The 18,590-nt window shown below is 46.9% G+C and overlaps 1 protein-coding gene across 1 annotated transcript in view; it reads left to right on the forward strand.

The window, feature by feature from the left end:
* PTH1R (parathyroid hormone 1 receptor) overlaps positions 1-18,590 on the forward strand; it is a 137,616-nt gene that overhangs the window by 85,403 nt on the left and 33,623 nt on the right. Inside the window, exons 3-4 of the mRNA XM_033165718.1 lie at positions 12,908-13,018; positions 14,608-14,726. Of these exons, the coding sequence (XP_033021609.1) occupies positions 12,908-13,018; positions 14,608-14,726 (230 nt within the window). The remainder of the gene's footprint in view (positions 1-12,907; positions 13,019-14,607; positions 14,727-18,590) is intronic.

Genomic DNA, 18,590 nt, shown 5'->3' on the forward strand with positions numbered 1-18,590 from the left:
TGTAAGCTAAACTGAGAGGCACTCCTTGGTCACCCAGCACACCTCGTATAGCCAAGTGGGGATTTGAATCCAGGTCCCTAGCCCAATGCCATAACCACTAAACCATGCTGCCTCTCAGTCACTGCAGATGAAGATGCTGTTAATGACACAAGAGCAGACCTGGCCGTTTCCCCCAGTCAGTTGGCAACCAAATGCCGCTTCCCCCTTCCCCAGGAGTCATTTAGGGGTCCAAATTGCACGTGTCTGGCCCCATCTGTCAAAATTACCAGGCCCCCACTCCCACCACAGGGCTGGTTCAGTCTCGCGCATATATCTTCTGTTTCGAGTTTCGTTTAATGGGCGCCAGATGCAGGGAGCCAGCGACAGAGAGTGAGTGTGCGTGTGTTTGCAGTTTGCAGAGGGTGTGTGTGTGTGTGTTGTGTTTGCGACAAACTCTCAGTCCCTTGTCAATACTGCAGCTGTTCTTCATTGAAACCACGGAGAGCCCTGTTTGCCACCCAGAAAGCAGTTTCCCCATTACAGTCCTAGCTGCGAGTTGCTCTGGGACGAGCCTGGGTCCCATGGTTATGAAAACATCCCTTTCCAAAAACAAAAGTTCTCGTGTGTGTGTGTGTGTGTCCTGAAAACACGCCGCACAGCCTTTTCTGCTTATTTCAGGATTCCTGCTCCACATGGGCAGAATCCCACCCACTATAACCGCATCCTGGTGGATCTTCATTACATCAGCCAATTAACACCTCATTGAGACTCCCTCCCAACTAGGATGCCTTCTCCTGTACTTTTGACCTGCAGTAAGACACAGCAGTGCCCACATTTTGAAATAATATTTATTAAGATTTTCAAAAAACAACAACAAATACGTACAAAAGGGAAAAAAAACTACAATACAAAACATTCTACAAAAAGTAAAAACAAAAATAAACTATTATTTTAAAAATCTCAACTTTCTTCACATCTTTAGATGGACTTCCTCCTATTTCCCCTTATTGCGTCCCTTTCAAAATATTTAACGTAACTTCCCAATTTAACGTAACTTCCCAATCTATCACATATTTAAAAATAATAATCAACAAAGAACATTTTCTAAATCTATTTCTACATTCTGTACTCTTCTGAAATTCAGATTATTTAATTCAAATTATATATTTGACAGCCTATCCTTTTTTTTCCAATAACAACCTAACTTTAAATCTTACAATACTTTTTTAAATACAATTTAAATTTTCCCCATTCTTTCTCCACCGCGTCGTCTCTCCGGTCACGGATTCTCCCGGTCATTTCTGCAGGCTCCATATACTCCAACATCTTCATCTGCCATTGTTCAATAGTAGGTAGTTCTTCCAATTTCCAGCTCTTGGCTATTAAGACTCTTGCTGCTGTTGTGGCATACAAAACTAAATTTCTATCACATTTCAAAATGTCCTTACCTAAAATGCCTAATAGAAAGGCTGTACTTTTGACCTGCAGTAAGACACAGCAGTGCCCACATTTGGGGGCTCTAAAACCCACATTTGCAGAATCACAGAGCTGGAAGGGACCGCAAAGGAATTTCAAGTCTACCCCACCGCAGAAATCTTTTTGCACAACATGGGACTCGAACCCATGACCCATGAGAGTAAGAGTCTTCCCTGAAGCAGCCGCTGAGAGCTGAGAATCCTAGATCAGCAGAGAGACAGAGGCGAAGGTAACGAGGCGACGAAGGTGAACACCTTGATTTACGGACATCTCGGTCTTTCAGCGCTTGCCAGATCTGTTTGCAAGACCTTAGATCCGAGCTGTCCAACAGATCTGATTTTGTAAAAGGGTTCCAATGAATTTGCTGCGCGCTTGGAACAGGGATTGGAGGAGAGAGAGAGAGAGAGAGAGAGAGAGAGAGAGAGAGAGAGAGAGAGGGAAGCATGGGCGTACCCAGGAGGGCAGGGGGGGGCAACTGCCCCCCCCAAGCAAAAAAAAATTAAATGGTTATCAGCAGCCTAAAAGGGAAAAAAAGCTCAAGACTGGTCTTTCTCCCCCTCCCAAAATCTCAATAACAATTGAGCTCTTCCGCTCTTGCCGAAGCAGTTGGGGTGTGTGTGTGTGTGTGTGTGTGTGTGTTGTGCCGGCTGTTTCCCCCTCCCTCGTGCCGCCAAAGAGCTGCCGTGCCTATCAGAGACCGGATCCTAGCCTGCGCCCTGCTTGGTCAAATGGGGATGCAGGCTGAGACTTGGGCAGGGTCAGGGGGCGAATCCGAGGGCTGACCATGGTCTTAGCCTGGGTTCTCATCCTTCCTCGTCTGCCTGCTTTTTGTATCCACGCTACATCGTGCTGGCAAGAGAGGAACAGTTTCTGAATTTGCCCAGGATTCACCGTTGCAAGGGAGCTTGGCAAACTGAGTTCCCTTGCATGGTGAGTAGTTCCTTTGCGAGGACGGAGGATCTTGGGAAACTGAGTTTGTCAGCCATTTGGGGCTTTCTGTTTGGGGGGGGGGGTTTCTGTTTTTTGAAGCTGTTTTTGTTTTTGAACCTGAACGACCATGGCTTGCCCCCACCCCACCCCTAGTTTCGATCCTGGGTACGCCCCTGGAGAGAAGGGATTTCCCACTTAAGGGCCACAATGAAGGTGAAAATTGCCTGGAAGGAAAGCCAAGCTTGGAGAGGGGCTTTGAACAAAGCAGGGGAGGGGAGTGTTTGCCGAAATCGGATGTCTTTCCGACCGCACTCCCAAACTTGTAAGAGCTGTCAGGTCCGCTTAGGCCCGGGGTCTGCGTCCTGTTAGTTTTAATGAGCGAGATGAAGTCATAGATAATTAAGAGAATGTACAGACACTTCGCCAAAATGTTAAGAAGTGGCTTTGGAGTGTTCCATAGACCGTTTTTCGGTTTTTTTTGCTTTAAGATGCAATCTGATTTATTAACACAGACAAGGCGGCTCTGGAAATGGGTAGCAAAAGCAATTGTGCCTGGCCTTTCAGCCAAGAGGAGAAACTTCCTCGCAGCGAGATCTGTTTGAGAGTGGAACGGTCTCCCTGAGTTGGTTCTGGACTCTCCTTCCTTGGAGGTTTTTAAGCAGAGTTTGGATGTTTTCGCTGAGATTCCTCCATTGCAAGGGGTTCGACTAGATGACTCTTGGGGTCCCCTTCAGCTCTACAATTCCATGATTCGATCATTCTAAGAGGTCCCTCGAGGAGGTTTGAGGGGGGAAAGGGCCACCCAGATGGGTTTTGCATCCTGAAACCATCTCCCCACAACCCCCACTTTTAGATACTGGTGGAAAACCACAGTCCCCCTACTTGCCTCAGAGCCAACGGTGGTGCAATGGTTAAAGTGTTTGCCTGGGAGACCAGGGTTCGAATCACCACCCGGCCCCATGAACCTGATAAAACCGTGGACCTTGAACCACGGACCTTGAACTCCTTGGAGGAAATTTAGTAGAGAAATGCAGCACAGGCACGTCCAACAGGTAGATCGGGATCTACCGGTAAATCGCTGGACGTCTGTGGAAGATCACTGGCTCCCCCCAAAGAAACTCCACAACTTTGGCTCTGTCTCAGAAGGCTCAAAATTTTAGCTTTTCAACCCCCCCCCCCCCCACGGGGTTTCCCTCCTGCCTCAAAAAAGCTCAACAAATTTGACCTGAACCCCTAAAAAAGGGGGTAGATCACTGCCAGTTTTTAACTCTGTGAGTAGATCGCAGTCTCTTGGGAGTTGGCCACCCCTGATTTAGCAAATGAACAAATACTGACCTACTTAAATCATAATCATTTTACAAATAGGATTCTCAGAATCCCAAGACTTCCCTCCATGGTTTCCCTAAATATTCTTTTCAAACTGCATTGTATCATATTCTGCATATTTTCTTAAAACTCAGTTGTAACCATAATTCTCGCTTCATTGCAAGTGGTTGCTTTTCGTTGTTGTTGTTTCACAATCCTGCCTATGTTTTTAATTGTTTAGAGATTTCTTTCAAGTAACTTATAATATTTCCCCATTCTCTGTTAAATCTATTGTCCTCTTGATCTCTGATTTCCCCAGTCTGATTTTCGCCATTTCGGCACAGTCCATCATCTTTATCAACCATTCTTCTTCTGTAGGTGATTTATCCTCCCATCTTTGGGCAAATAGCATCCGCGCAGCTGTTGTCGATTATTACACTAAAAGCTGTTGCCTTTTAAAAACCTATTGATGTCAATGGGACTACATAAGCTCTGTATTCTATTGTTGTTGTTGTTCAGTCGTTCAGTCGTGTCCGACTCTTCGTGACCCCATGGACCAGAGCACACCAGGCACTCCTGTCTTCCACTGCCTCCCGCAGTTTGGTCTGACTCATGTTGGTAGCTTTGAGAACACTGTCCAACCATCTCGTCCTCTGTCGTCCCCTCCTCCTTGTGCCCTCCATCTTTCCCAACATCAGGGTCTTTCCCAGGGAGTCTTCTCTTCTCATGAGGTGGCCAAAGTACTGGAGCCTCAACTTCAGGATCTGTCCTTCCAGTGAGCACTCAGGGCTGATTTCTTTAAGAATGGATAGGTTTGATCTTCTTGCAGTCCATGGGACTCTCAAAAGTCTCCTACAGCACCATATTTCAAAAGCATCAATTCTTCGGCGCTGTCCCCACTTTTACCCTTCTAAAGAGAAAGGGTCAAACCAGAAAGTGTTCTTTCTTATGTAAGTTAGACAAAGCCTCAGCTTGGAAATAAACTGGCGGAGAACATGAATGATCCCCAAAAGACAGGGAAATATCTCCATGGTTTGCATTGGAAGTCACTTCCAAAATAACTTTTGCAGACAGGGACGTAAAGGAGTGGCAAGCTTTCTTGGGGTGGGGGTACAATTTCCAGATGCTAGAGGCCAGATCACCTCCGACCTTGAAAACATGGAGGGAAGCAAAACAGTCTCTGTCATTCTTGAACGAAGCCCAAATAGCCAGGAATGGAACTGTCGGAGAGCAGGAATATTCCTCAGTCCACATTTCACAAACAGGCCAACCTAATTCATACCTCCTGGACTAATACATGGGTTTGAACACAATCCCCACCCCCCTGGATTTCATGCGCCTCTGACTTTTGCCCTAAAATTCTTGCATACCCTCCGACATTTCTCCGATGAAAACCTTATTCCTCCTAATAATAAGGAGGCAGGGGAGGACGCAGAAACCAAACCCCATTTAAGAGGGAAGCCACATGGAATCGATTCCATTGTAGAGCTGCGACCGAGGGGCTCATAAATTTTTACCGACTCCACCCTCCCTGCTTGTGATGTTCCTGGGGAGCACAGATCGCCCATAAAACTTTGGTGGCCTTTCCATAATTCTCTCCAGGTCTAATCGTGAACGAAAGCACTTAATTAGCGAAATGAGGGGCTCGATCCTCGTGGCTCCTCCTCGAGGAGGAAGGAAGAGTGGCTCAGGAGCAAGAGAGGACTTAAATAAATGCAAGAATCTGAATTGTAGAGTTGGAAGGGAGCCCAAGGGCCATCTAGTCCAACCCCCTGCCATGCAAGAAGATCAAACCTATCCATTCTGAAGGAAATCAGCCCTGAGTGCTCACTGGAAGGACAGATCCTGAAGCTGAGGCTCCAATCCTTTGGCCACTTCATGAGAAGAGAAGACTCCCTAGAAAAGACCCTGATGTTGGGAAAGATGGAGGGCACAAGGAGAAGGGGATGACAGAGGATGAGATGGTTGGACAGTGTTCTCGAAGCGACTGGCATGAGTTTGGCCAAACTGCAGGAGGCAGTGGAGGATAGGGGTGCCTGGCGTGCTCTGGTCCATGGGGTCACGAAGAATCGGGCATGACTGAACAACTGAACAACAACAACATATGTGAAGACAACGACCATGCGTGCAACTTGCAAGCTTCATCCCAGCATGAGCCGACTGCAAATTATTGCGTAGACTCTCAGGGTGTGGGGAAAACTGCCCCCCTGCTTCCTTCTCCCACTGAAGCTCCATCTCTGCAAATTATTGCACCGACTCTCACATGGCTGTCCGTCCAGGCAAGGAAGGGTCACGACTGGAGCTCCAGGAGAGGCAGGAATGCTCATCGAATCGTAGAATTGAAGAGTTGGAAGGGAAACCCTGGCAGATGGCCGTCCAGCTTCAAGATGGGTGCAAAAGGGGCAGTGAAGGGTGCTTGGCCAGGGGTGTGTGGCCGAGGAGGAGGTGTCCCCAAGGGCCACATAAAGAGGAGAGGAGGGCCACACACCTCCCCATGTCCCAGAGCTGAGGTGCCTCCAGCTTTTGTGGCATTGACTCATTTTCCAGCCCTCGTTTCTCTCCGTACGTTTCCCATATGCAGCACTTGGCTCAGGTTTCCAGGGAGGGAAAACCCGAGAAAGACTTGTGTGGGTTTTTTTTTTCTTTTTTCTAAAACCTAGAGCAGAAAAATTTGTCCCCACAAGGCTGCGGTTTGCTTGCTTGCTTGCTTTTTAAATTTAGCTCCCAGATGAAAGGCATCCCGAAGGAACAGGAAACCCCCAAATGCTGTGTGTTTCTCGAGACGTAGGTAAACATGACGTCGCAGCCTTGGCAGTGGGGATGAGGTGCCCACCCCCAAATGTGGCCCTGGAAGGGGATGAAGAGAAATAAGCAGCCGTGGACCGTCCAGGACCCCACCCACCCAATCCCCTTCTCCCTTTGCTTTTTATGAATTGGGAGCCTGTGTGTTGACCATGGTTTGGAAAGGAAGAAGGGACATTTTGCGGAAAAGGCAGAGAGAGAGAGAGAGAGTGAAGGAGGCGTTTCACAAAAGCCTGTTATTAACTTCCAGGCTGGCAGCGTGGCTATTCTGGGTGCCTCTCGGCTGCTTCCATCTTAGCTTGGGTCGGTCCCATCCGTCCTGCCTCCTTACCCAAATAAATAAATCTCTGATTTGCTAGGGCAAGCATCACCTTGGACGGATGAAAATAGGAATGCGTTCGAGGACTTAGGCTCATTGTCTGCAGGCCCCCCGAATGTGCGCGCACACTATTTCACAGTCTCGAAAGTTATTTTCTGTCTCCTGGGTTTCTGCAGCCGCCTGCCTGCCATTCGCTGATTCAGAACGAAAGAATTGTGAGATGGTTTTAAGGGTATATTGCAGATATTAAAATTGCACAGCGTGAAGCAGTTGGGTGCACGAAAGCTGGCTCCTTTTGGAATAAAAATTTCCCAGACCCGCAATTATGATTCCAGCTTTACTAGCCAGAACGTATTCAAAATAGGTACAAAACAATCAACGGCACATCCAGAAAGTTGCATAAAGCATATGCATATCTAAGCGTAGGTTCTTGAATATATATATAATTACGATCAGAGTAAAAGAGAGGTTTAAAAGGGCATACTTCTCCAGAGCAGGGCGAAGTTAAAATATGGAACTCCCTGCCACATGAGGCAGCGATGGGCACCAACCTGAGTAGCTTTAAAACAGGATTGGGCAAAGTCATGGAAGCGAGGGCTACCAATAACTACTAGCCATCACAACTGCTCTGTCTCCACGGTTGGAGGAAGCAATTCTTCTGAATACTGGTTCCTGCAAACCGCAGGAAGGGAGAGGGCTCTTGTGTTCGAATCCTGCTTTGCAGGCTTCCCTTGGGGGAATCGCTGGAGGCTGGACTCGATGGGCCATTGGCTTCATCCAGCAGGTTCTTATTGTGTTCTTAAGGCCAGCAGGCGTTCTTGGTGGCCGTTTGACACAGACCCGATTCACGCTCATCCTTCTCCTCCCCACGCCCCGCCGAAATAATTTGGGCCGCTCTGCCCCTTTTCTCTCCAACCCGCGGGCTGTCCTTCCCGTAATGGGCTGACCACAACGGCACAGCGTATCCCGGCTTGCGGTCTCTGCTGCCTCGTCCTCCGTGCCAGAGAAACCCAGGGGATGATTTATTATTCCGCGCTCCTGGATAAACACCTCGGGACCTTGTTTGCTTTTTTGCTTCCCGGCCAGAGCGTTTGTGCAGATGGTTTCAATGTGCTCTTTCGCACTGAGGCAGAGCTTGTGGCAGAGAGGAGAGAAAGAGAGAGAGAGGGAGAGAGAGAGAGGGAGGGAGGGAGGGAACACAAAGCAATTGAGGCAGGAGATCCCGTTCGCAACCAGAGGTACCACATCATCATCATCATCATCATCATCATCATCATCATTATTACTCCTCACATCTGACTTGGTTGTTCCACCCACTCTGGGCGAGTTCAAACACATACACAGTCAAACCTCAGTTGTCAAACGTATTCCGTTCCGGAAGCCCTTTCAGCTTCCGAAATGTTCGACAACCGAGGCGCGGCTTCCGATTGCTTGCAGGAGCTTCCTGCACTTCAGCGGAAGCCGTGTCGGACGTCCGGCTTCTGAAAAATGTTTGCAAACCGGAGCATTTACTTCCGAGTTTTCGGCTTTCGGGAGCCGCAACGTTCCAAAACGGAGGCGTTCGGGACCCGAGGTTTGACTGTGAAAGCATAATGAAACATTGAACATTTAAAAGCCTCCCTATACTGGGCTGCCTTCAGGTGTCTTCTAATGGTTGTCTTGTTACTTATCTCCTTGGCTCGGGGGTGGCATAACTCCACACCCTCCAACATTTCTCTGATGAAAATAGGGACGTCCTAAGGTAAAGCGGGACATTCCAGGATCAAATCGGAAAGCGGGGGTGGCATCTGTAAATCCGGGACTGTCCCTGGGAAACAGTCAAAACAAAATAAAAAATAAAAAAAAATTCTTCCAGTAGCACCTTAAAGGTAAAGGGACCCCTGACCATCAGGTCCAGTCGCGTCCGACTCTGGGGTTGCGGCGCTCATCTCGCTCTATAGGCTGAGGGAGCCGGCGTTTGTCCGCAGACAGCTTCCGGGTCATGTGGCCAGCATGACAAAGCCGCTTCTGGCGAACCAGAGCAGCGCACGGAAACGCCGTTTACCTTCCCGCTGGAGCGGTCCCTATTTATCTACTTGCACTGGTGTGCTTTCGAACTGCTAGGTGGGCAGGAGCAGGGACCGAGCAACGGGAGCTCACCCCGTGGCAGGGATTCGAACCGCCGACCTTCTGATCAGCAAGCCCTAGACTCTGTGGTTTAACCCACAGCGCCACCTGGGTCCCTAAGAGCACCTTAGAGACCAACTGAGTTTGTTCTTGGTTTGAGCTTTCGTGTGCATGCACACATCTTCAGATACAGTGAAACAGAAGTCACCAGACCCTTATATATAGTGAGAGGGTGGCCTTAGTTTGCCTACCCATGGTTTAGGGCTTTAAAGGTCAATACCAACACTTTGAATTGTGCTCGGAAACGTGCGGGTTCTTTTTGCATGCTCCTAGAGGTGGCATGGATGATAAGAGAAATGGTATTGTTTTGCACTCGTCAGAAACTTGGGAAAAGCAAACATCTGAGAAAGCTAACCCCACCTCAGCTTGATGGCGAGGACCAGCAACATTTGCCTCCGGAATCCCATTCATCCAAACACCCCTTTCCCTTACAGCATCTCAAAGTGGGAAGGCGCGAAGGCTGCCAAGACCGCCGTAGCCTGTGGGTAGCAGGAACCGGTCCCTCGGTGTTTGCCCAAGTCTGTTTGCAGCAATTCTGCTTCCCATCAGGGTCTCTCGGGGCAATTCTCCTGCCTCAATTCCAGGCAGCTGGGAGTTACGGCTGAGAAATGAAACCAAACAGGCCTTTTGCCACCATGCCCAAACGCAGCGTGTTTTCTTTGAACAGGGCATCCCGTGAGCAGACCGGATCTGGAACCAAATAGCCCCAAATCCCTCGTGTAAAACAAAGACCTGGATATGGGGCTGAGGCTCTTCTGTTTTTCATCTGGGTACGTCCTGTTCATCGCTAAACGTTCCTGCCATGCTTGGCTGATAGTGGAATTTCAGGGTGACTTCAGAAGTTCATAAATGGATGAAATATCCGAGGAATGTCAAAGTGCACAAAGAAAGATATTTGATCGGGTTTGTGGAATTTCTCCAGGGTCACTCACACTAGGAGCAAAACAATTCCTCCTAGAAGTGTTCTGTGCACTTCTATGGGCTTTTCCAATATCAACACTTACCTTTCTTCACACTCTTTCCAGGCACGGGTCTCTGCAAAAACCTGCTCTTTAAAGCTAAAGCAGAACAAACAGCTGTCTGGTTTTTCTGCAGATTTCTCTTTGCTCCAATTCAGCAGTAGAGAGTGGGTTTTCACGGGCAAAGCTCTGGAGCCCCCCAAAAGAGGGGGATGCTTGGACAAAGATAAGCCCTGAATTGCTGCTGCCTTGACTGAAATTTGAAGGTGAATTTAAAGCTCTGGGAGGAAGACCTTTCATCGCCTACAGACAGCCACCCAATCTTAAACAACTCCTCACCCACAATAATACTACAACAGGACTCAACATGGACACTGGTACCAGAGTCTGCAATAAACCCAGATGCCAACTTTGCTGCCACATAAACCCGGACAACACCATTACTGGCCCCAACAACATCAAACATACCATCCCAGGACTATTTAATTGCTCATCTTCCAACACTGTGTATGCAATCAAATGCCAACAGTGCCCTTCAGCTCTCTATATTGGACAAACAGGCCAAACCCTACGCCAAAGGGTAAATGGGCATAAATCTGATATCAGGAATCACAAGACAGAGAAACCAGTAGGAGAACACTTCAATCTCCCAGGACATTCTATACAAGATCTCAAAGTAGCTGTCTTACTACAAAGGAATTTCAGAAATAGACTGGAAAGAGAAGTTACTAAATTGCAACTAATTACAAAACTTAAAACCATGGAGAGACCTGGTCTGAACAAAGACATTGGATTCTTATCTCATTATACATGACAAAGCTATCTTTAGCCATCTCACCCCTTGCTTTTTCCTGTAAGACCAATTTCAGTCGTTAACAGTCGTCAACAGGTTTACCACACCTATCAGCCAATCACCCATTCCCACCACCCTTCTGAGTAATACCCCTCCCCACCCTCGCACTATATATAAGGGTCTGGTGACTTCTGTTTCAGTGTATCTGAAGAAGTGTGCATGCACACGAAAGCTCATACCAAGAACAAACTTAGTTGGTCTCTAAGGTGCTACTGGAAGGAAATTTTTTTGTTTTTTATTTTGTTTTGACTATGGCAGACCAACACGGCTACCTACCTGTAACTTAAAGATTCCTATTTGGGCAGTTTCAAGGGACGCAAACAAGGGGAGGGATTCCACGCACCCATTGGCAACGGGCGAAGTAACAGAATGAATGGAAGGACCTTTTTCTGCTGCTGCTATGATATCCAGAGACGGGACTGAGGGAGCTTCTGGCCTTGTGAGCAAGATGCATGAACTGCACCCATGCTCACACATCTCAAGGTGGAAAAAATGGACAACTTTGATGCAGAAGAGCAGCGGCTGTTCCAGAGGAAGGGATAGGAGATGTAGGTTCCCGCAACCGCTCTGCCAAGAAACCAAGCTACTCCCTCCCATGACAGCAGGTGGGAGAGAAAGGATGCAGGCCATTCCACCGACAAAGTTGAGAGATCAGCAACTTTTGGTTCCTCTGCTCCTTCAACCACCTCCGTCATATAATATGACTTAATGCCGTAACAGCAATTTTTGTTACTTGCTGGTTTGTGAATAATGTTTTATAGATTGCAGCCATTTTACAGGTGATTTACTAATTATATTATATGGCGAATGTTGCACCAGTGATGTCATTTCTTGTTTGTAAGCCACTTTGGAGATCCTTTGAATGGAAAGGGGCCTAGAACAGGCATATGCTACAGCGGCAGCTCGAATTTTAATAGCTACAAGGTGGAAAGAACCTGAACCACCTTCAATAATAGAGTGGCAAAGTAAATTGCAAGAGTTTGCCGAAATGGCCCAGTTAACTAATAATTTAAGGGGGGGATCAAAACAAAAATTTCAGGAAAAATGGAGCAATTACTGGTATATAATGTATGTTCAGAAATATAGTAGGGGTCGGTTAACTATGCCAGCGTTTCAATAAGCCTAGGAGAAGAAGGAAGGATATGAAGGAAAAATAGGGTAATGGTGGAAATAGTAGTGTTATAAAGATCTATATGAGGTCATGTGGACAGGTTGATACACACTTATAAGTAAGAGTGAACTATACGGTTGGGTATGACAGGAAGTTGGAAGGGATTGGAAAATGGGTTGAAAATATTGATATGGGGGTTTCTTTGGGGCGGAGGGGTGGGCAGTTTCTATTTTTTCTCTTTCTTTTTTTCTTTTTCTTTCTTTCTTTTTTGCTAAAACGGATTTATCTGTATGATATTGTAATTACACGGAAATCAATATAAGATAGAAGTAACAACAAATTAAGTAATCGTATTAGAGTTCAGTAAACTTATCATTTGTTTTTTTTTGTCTCTGTATTATTTTTTGTAATATGTTATACAGGTACAGTTATTTGTTTATGTAATATGGTACACAGTTATTTGTTTGTCTAATGTCGGGTGTATATTATGTACATTTTTCAAAATTTCTGTGCATCATTTTTTATTAATCATTTTGTATATGACAAGCAAACAATAAAATTGTTGTTTTTTTCAAAAAAAAAAAGAACAGGCATAGGCAAACTTGGCCCTCCAGATGTTTTGGGACTACAACTCCCATCATCCCTAGCTACCAGGACCAGTGGTCAGGGATGGAGGAAATTGGAGGGCAGAGTTTGCCTATGCCTGGCCTAGAATGTAGCAATTCTGCGACTACAAGCTTTTTAACTTGGCTGATGGAATAATCCTCTCTTCTGGGGTTCATCGGGGGTCCCAACAGACAATTTTGAGGGCACACAAAGGGAGAGAACTTCATTGTACGGGCCAAAGTCCTTGTGCAGGACTTCCGCCGGCGGGAATCCTGTCCCTACATCTTTCACCAGTATTGTGAAATTTCTCCTTCTAAGCTTGGCCGTTTTTCACGGACGATTCATGGCTCTGTTTCCATTGCAGCCCTTCAACTATAGACTTCTTTGCTTTGCTTTCCCAGATGGGTTCTGCATCCCCGAGTGGGACAACCTCATCTGCTGGCCCGAAGGTGCCCCAGGGAAGACAGTGGCCATGCCCTGCCCAGATTACATCTACGACTTCAACCACGAAGGTAAGGCCATTGTTGGGCCCAGTTTGATCAGCTGAGCTCTTTTGACACGGAGGGCAGGCAGAAAATATGTAGCACAGCTGGACTTTGGGTCTAAGCAAGGCTCTGGGTTTCTTCTCCAGAGCTTCACCCCAGAACACCTCAAAGGGCTGGTGATCCTGTTGGAAAGCGGGCACAATCTATGCTCTCCAGTGTAGGGAAACGTAACATCTTCCAAAGAGGTCCAGGTCTATCCTAACGCCTGCATTAATCCAAAAGCTCAGTTCAGTTCACCTGCAAAGGGGAATCTAGCTAACTTGCACTTTCTGAAGCCTAATGCCCAGCTCCTTTTTTGAAGTCTGCAGTGCTCCCAATTTGCAATGCTGCTCTCCAGCCAAGTGATGTGTGCTAAAAACGCATCTGTGCACAAAAATAACTTTATTAGCAGAAAATAAACGTGCAGAACATGCGCTGCTCTGGTTCGCCAGAAGCGGCTTAGTCATGCTGGCCACATGACCCGGAAGCTGTATGCCGGCTCCCTCGGCCAATAGAGCGAGATGAGCGCCGCAACCCCAGAGTCGTCCGTGACTGGACCTAATGGTCAGGGGGTCCCTTTACCTTAGGGATGCGGGTGGCGTTGTGGGTTAAACCGCAGAGCCTAGGGCTTGCCGATCAGAAGGTCAGTGGTTCGAATCCCCGCAACGGGGTAAGCTCCCGTTGCTCGGTCCCAGCTCCTGCCCACCTAGCAGTTCGAAAGCATGTCAAAGTGCAAGTAGATAAATAGGTACCGCTCCGGCGGGAAGGTAAACAGCATTTCCGTGCGCTGCTCTGGTTCGCCAGAAGCGGCTTAGTCATGCTGGCCACATGACCCGGAAGCTGTACGCCAGCTCCCTCGGCCAATAAAACGAGATGAGCGCCGCAACCCCAGAGTTGTCCGCGACTGGACCTAATGGTCAGGGGTCCCTTTATCTTTACTTTTACCTGCAAAAATATGCGGAATAAGAGAAATTTGCCCGAAAATGCTGAGGAGGGTGGGGAGAATCACAAACGGAGAACAGAACTAAAGATGGGAAAGCTCAGAAATGTGGGTTAAACCACAGAGCCTAGGGCTTGCTGATCAGAAGGTCAGCGGTTCGAATCCCCGCAACAGGGTAAGCTCCCGTTGCTCGGTCCCAGCTCCTGCCCACCTAGCAGTTCGAAAGCACGTCAAAGTGCAAGTAGATAAATAGGTACCGCTCCGGCGGGAAGGTAAACGGCGTTTCCGTGCGCTGCTCTGGTTCGCCAGAAGCGGCTTAGTCATGCTGGCCACATGATCTGGAAGCTGTACGCCGGCTCCCTCGGCCAGTAAAGCGAGATGAGCGCCGCAACCCCAGAGTTGTCCGCGACTGGACCTAATGGTCAGGGGTACCTTTACCTTTACTTTTACCTGCAAAAATATGCGGAATAAGAGAAATTTGTGCTAAAATGCTGAGGAGGGTGGGGAGAATCACAAACGGAGAACAGAACTAAAGATGGGAAAGCTGAGAAATGGGGAGTAACGGAGACAGAGATTCGCCCGTCGGTAACTACTGCCTCGCCTCACCTGAACTCTCGCTTCTTCTCTTCCTTGCTAGGCCATGCCTATCGACGGTGTGACCTGAACGGGAGCTGGGCTCTGGTGCCCAGCAACAACCGCACTTGGGCCAACTACAGCGAGTGTGCCAAGTTCCTCACCATCAACACCACGGAAAGGGTGAGCTGGTTTCATTCCCCGCCCACCCACCCACCCATTTCCATCAGGTGGGGTTGGTTGCATTGCTTAATCAGACCTTAAGATCCTGGGCCTGTCACATGCAGACCTCAGCTGCGGAACCGGTGCCGGATTTACATATGAGGTAAACAAGCTATAGCTCAGGGCCCCGCTCTCTTGGGGGCACCAAAAAAATTTAAAGGGGGAAAAAACTGGATGCACATTTCCAAAATATAAGATACAAAATGAATAAAATAAAACCTCCATACAGCAACAGTGTTTGTTTGTGTGTTGTGTAGTCTCCTATGATGTAAGTCAGGCCCAGCTAGCCTGCTCCCTAAAATATCACTGGTTTGCTCACTTCTATATATAGGGTGCCTACATTCTGCGTGTGCCAATGGCTTGAGATCCTAGCTGTCAACTCTTCCCTTTTCTTGCAAGGAATCCTATTCAGAATAAGGGAATTTCCCTTTAAAAAAAGGGAAAAGTTGACAGCTATGCTTGAGATACCTATGAGGTCCATAAATTACCATATAGCATATACAGTACAGGTGAAACTCAAAAAATTAGAATATCGTGGAAAGGTTAATTTCTTTCAGTAATTCAACTTAAAAGGTGAAACTAATATGTGAGATAGACTCATGACATGCAAAGCGAGATATGTCAAGCCTTTATTTGTTATAATTGTGATGATTATGGCGTACAGCTGATGAGAACCCCAAATTACCAATTTCAACTTTGGGGTTTTCATCAGCTGTGTGCCATAATCATCACAATTATAGCAAACAAAGGCTTGACATATCTCACTTTGCATGTCATGAGTCTATCTCATATATTAAACTCCGGCAGCTAATGAAAACAATTGCTTACATAAATGGACTTTTTCACGATATTCTAATTTTTCGAATTTCACCTGTATTCAACACAAAAAACAGTGGCAATTTGTTGTTGACCAAGGACAGCTGGACATATAAAGGGCCCCATCACCTTCAGTAGCTTAGGGCCCCTCCAGGTCGCAGGGTGAGGGCTTCAATCTCCAGATGGGGAAGAGGCCTAATAATAATAATAATAATAATAATAATAATAATAATAATAAATATTAAGAAGATGGTGCATGCAGCTTGCAAACTTCAGCCTGTAAAGAGCTAGTTGCAAATGATAGCATGCCCTCCTCTGCTCCCTCCTGTCTGTCAGGGGCTGGACTGAGGAGGAATGGTAGGAGCTGCCCACCCCCCTCTCTGCACCTTCCTGAGACGAGGAGGACAGTATAGATTTAGAACAGTGGTTTGAAGAAGGGCATAGTTCAGAGGCTGCCGAGGACAAAAGCTGGGAAATATTGGAGGAGAAGCACTGGAGGAGAGACAGATAGTAGACTCAGTGTCTCTTGAAAGCATTCCTGACCGACCGACCGCCCCCCCCCCCCCAGTCTCCCCAAACCAAGCGGGCTGTGAGAATAGCAGAACATAAATCTCAAAGACAGAAAGCACTGACCAGCCGGTGCAGGGATGATGTAGGGACTGAAGGGGTGGGACTTTACATTGAGCAGCATCATTTCTAGAAGGAGCGTCTCCACCCCCATCGTTCAGCCCGGACGGTGAGGTCCAGCTACGAGGGCCTTCTGGCGGTTCCCTCCCTGCGAGAAGCGAGGTTACAGGGAACCAGGCGGAGGGCCTTCTCAGTGGTGGCACCCTCCCTGTGGAAAGCCCTTCCGTCAGATGTCAAAGAGAGAAATAACTATCTGACTTTCAGAAGACATCTGAAGGCAGCCCTGTTTAGGGAAGTTTTTAATGTTTGATGTGTTATCACATTATTATTATTATTATTATTATTATTATTATTATTATTATTATGTTGGGAGTTGCCCAGAGTGGCTGGGGAATCCCAGCCAGATGGGCAGGGTATAAATGATAAATAATAATAATAATAATAATAATAATAATAATAAGGATGTTGGGAGTTGCCCAGAGTGGCTGGGGAATCCCAGCCAGATGGGCAGGGTATAAATGATTAATAATAATAATAATAATAATAATTGGGATGTTGGGAGTTGCCCAGAGTGGCTGGGGAATCCCAGCCAGATGGGCAGGGTATAAATGATTTATTATTATTATTATTATTATTATTATTATTATTATTATTATTGAGATTCCTTTGTCTCTCGTTGTGATTACTGAATAAACTAATTGCTAAGAATGCTTTAACCACTATTATTATCATATATTTATATTTATACCCAGTCTTCTTCCCTGACAGGGACTCCAGGCAGCTTATAGATAAAACAGAAAAAGCTAAAAACATAGCGGGGCGGAACAATCCTTAAAAAAAACACAACGAAACATGAGCAATCCCTCTCCGCAAGGAGCTCTGGGAATTGTTGCTCTTTGAGGGGCCTTCCACAAACTACAGCTCCCAGAATTCTTTGGGGCAAGCCAGGACTGTTTCAAGCTGCATTGTAGAGCTTTAGATGCGTGGCCCATGAATGTGGCCTTTCAGGGAGCAAAGAGCAACAGGCTGGTGCAACCTGACTTCCCGGTGGGAACCCCGCGCATGGGGGGGGGGGAGAAGGCGCCGTTTCGCTGCATCCATGCCCACCGGCTGAATTCAACCGCGGCTATTGCCTCTCTGTTTATTTAGCTTCTGAATAGATTAAGTTTGGCAAGCGCACATTTCCAGAGGCGAATACGGCCAGGAAAACATTCCCAGGTCCTGGGGATTCTGATGTAATAGGGCTGAGGTTTTGCATTCCGGAGAAAGCCGCCGCTCTCTCCAAAGGCAGGTCGAAAACCAGAGATGTCATTTCAAAAGCTCTCCGGTTCCGCCCTGCCTTACTGAAACTTGCAAGGGGAAAGGGATGAGGGTTTTCTGCAGCGAGGAGAGGGAAAGGGTATCGCAAAGGGTGGAAAGTCCTGGCCTTAAGATCAGCCACGGGTTTTGTGAATGTCCTGTAGGAGAATGGGGTGCCATCGTTTCCTCATTCCTTTAAGACATTTACATATATTTTTATGAATAAATAAGGGGGGATATTTACGTGCCCCCAGTTCATAAAATCTCAAAGCATTTCCCAACAACCGTACATAAAAGCATGCAACGAAAAGCAGAAAAAGCAACGAGACGAGAGTTTTCAGTCCATCAAAAGTGTTAAATTATCGTTTCTGATTTTTTAATTAGTGACAACTATCTTTTTCTGAACGTTCTTTTCTTATGATCAAGCGGCGTGTAGACTTTACGAACTAAATCAATTCGTTTATAGTCTGTTGGAAGCCGCCCACAGTGGCTGGGGCAAGCCAGTCAGATGTGTCGGGTACACAAAAAAACTAATTAATAATATTATAAATGATAAATAAAACCAGATCTCGCTTAACTATTGTGGGAAAATGTATCCTTAACTGCCTGCATCGGTCTGGCAGAAAAAGAAAAGTTTTCAGCAGGCGCCCACTGAATCTCTAGTGGCAGAGAGTTCCCCAGGACTTGGCTGATGACACGAAAGGCTTGGTTTCTCATTGTTGTCAAATGAGCCTCACCAACCTGAAGAATGACCAACGATGCATCTCACCCCTTGCTTTTTCCTGTAAGACCAATTGCAGTCGTCAACAGTCGTCAACAGGTTTGCCACACCTATCAGCCATTCCCACCACCCTTCTGGGTAATACCCCTCCCCACTCCCTCACTATATATAAGGGTCTGGTGACTTCTGTTTCAGTGTATCTGAAGAAGTGTGCATGCACATGGAAGCTCATACCAAGAACAAACTTAGTTGGTCTCTAAGGTGCTACTGGAAGGATTTTTTTAAAAAAATTGATGCACCTTCAGGTGATCTCAGTGATCACGCTGGGATAGAAGGGTTCAGGCGAGCCCTGATATAACCTG

This window comes from Lacerta agilis, chromosome 12 (genome assembly GCF_009819535.1).
Source record: "Lacerta agilis isolate rLacAgi1 chromosome 12, rLacAgi1.pri, whole genome shotgun sequence".
Classification (NCBI taxonomy): Eukaryota; Metazoa; Chordata; class Lepidosauria; order Squamata; family Lacertidae; genus Lacerta; species Lacerta agilis.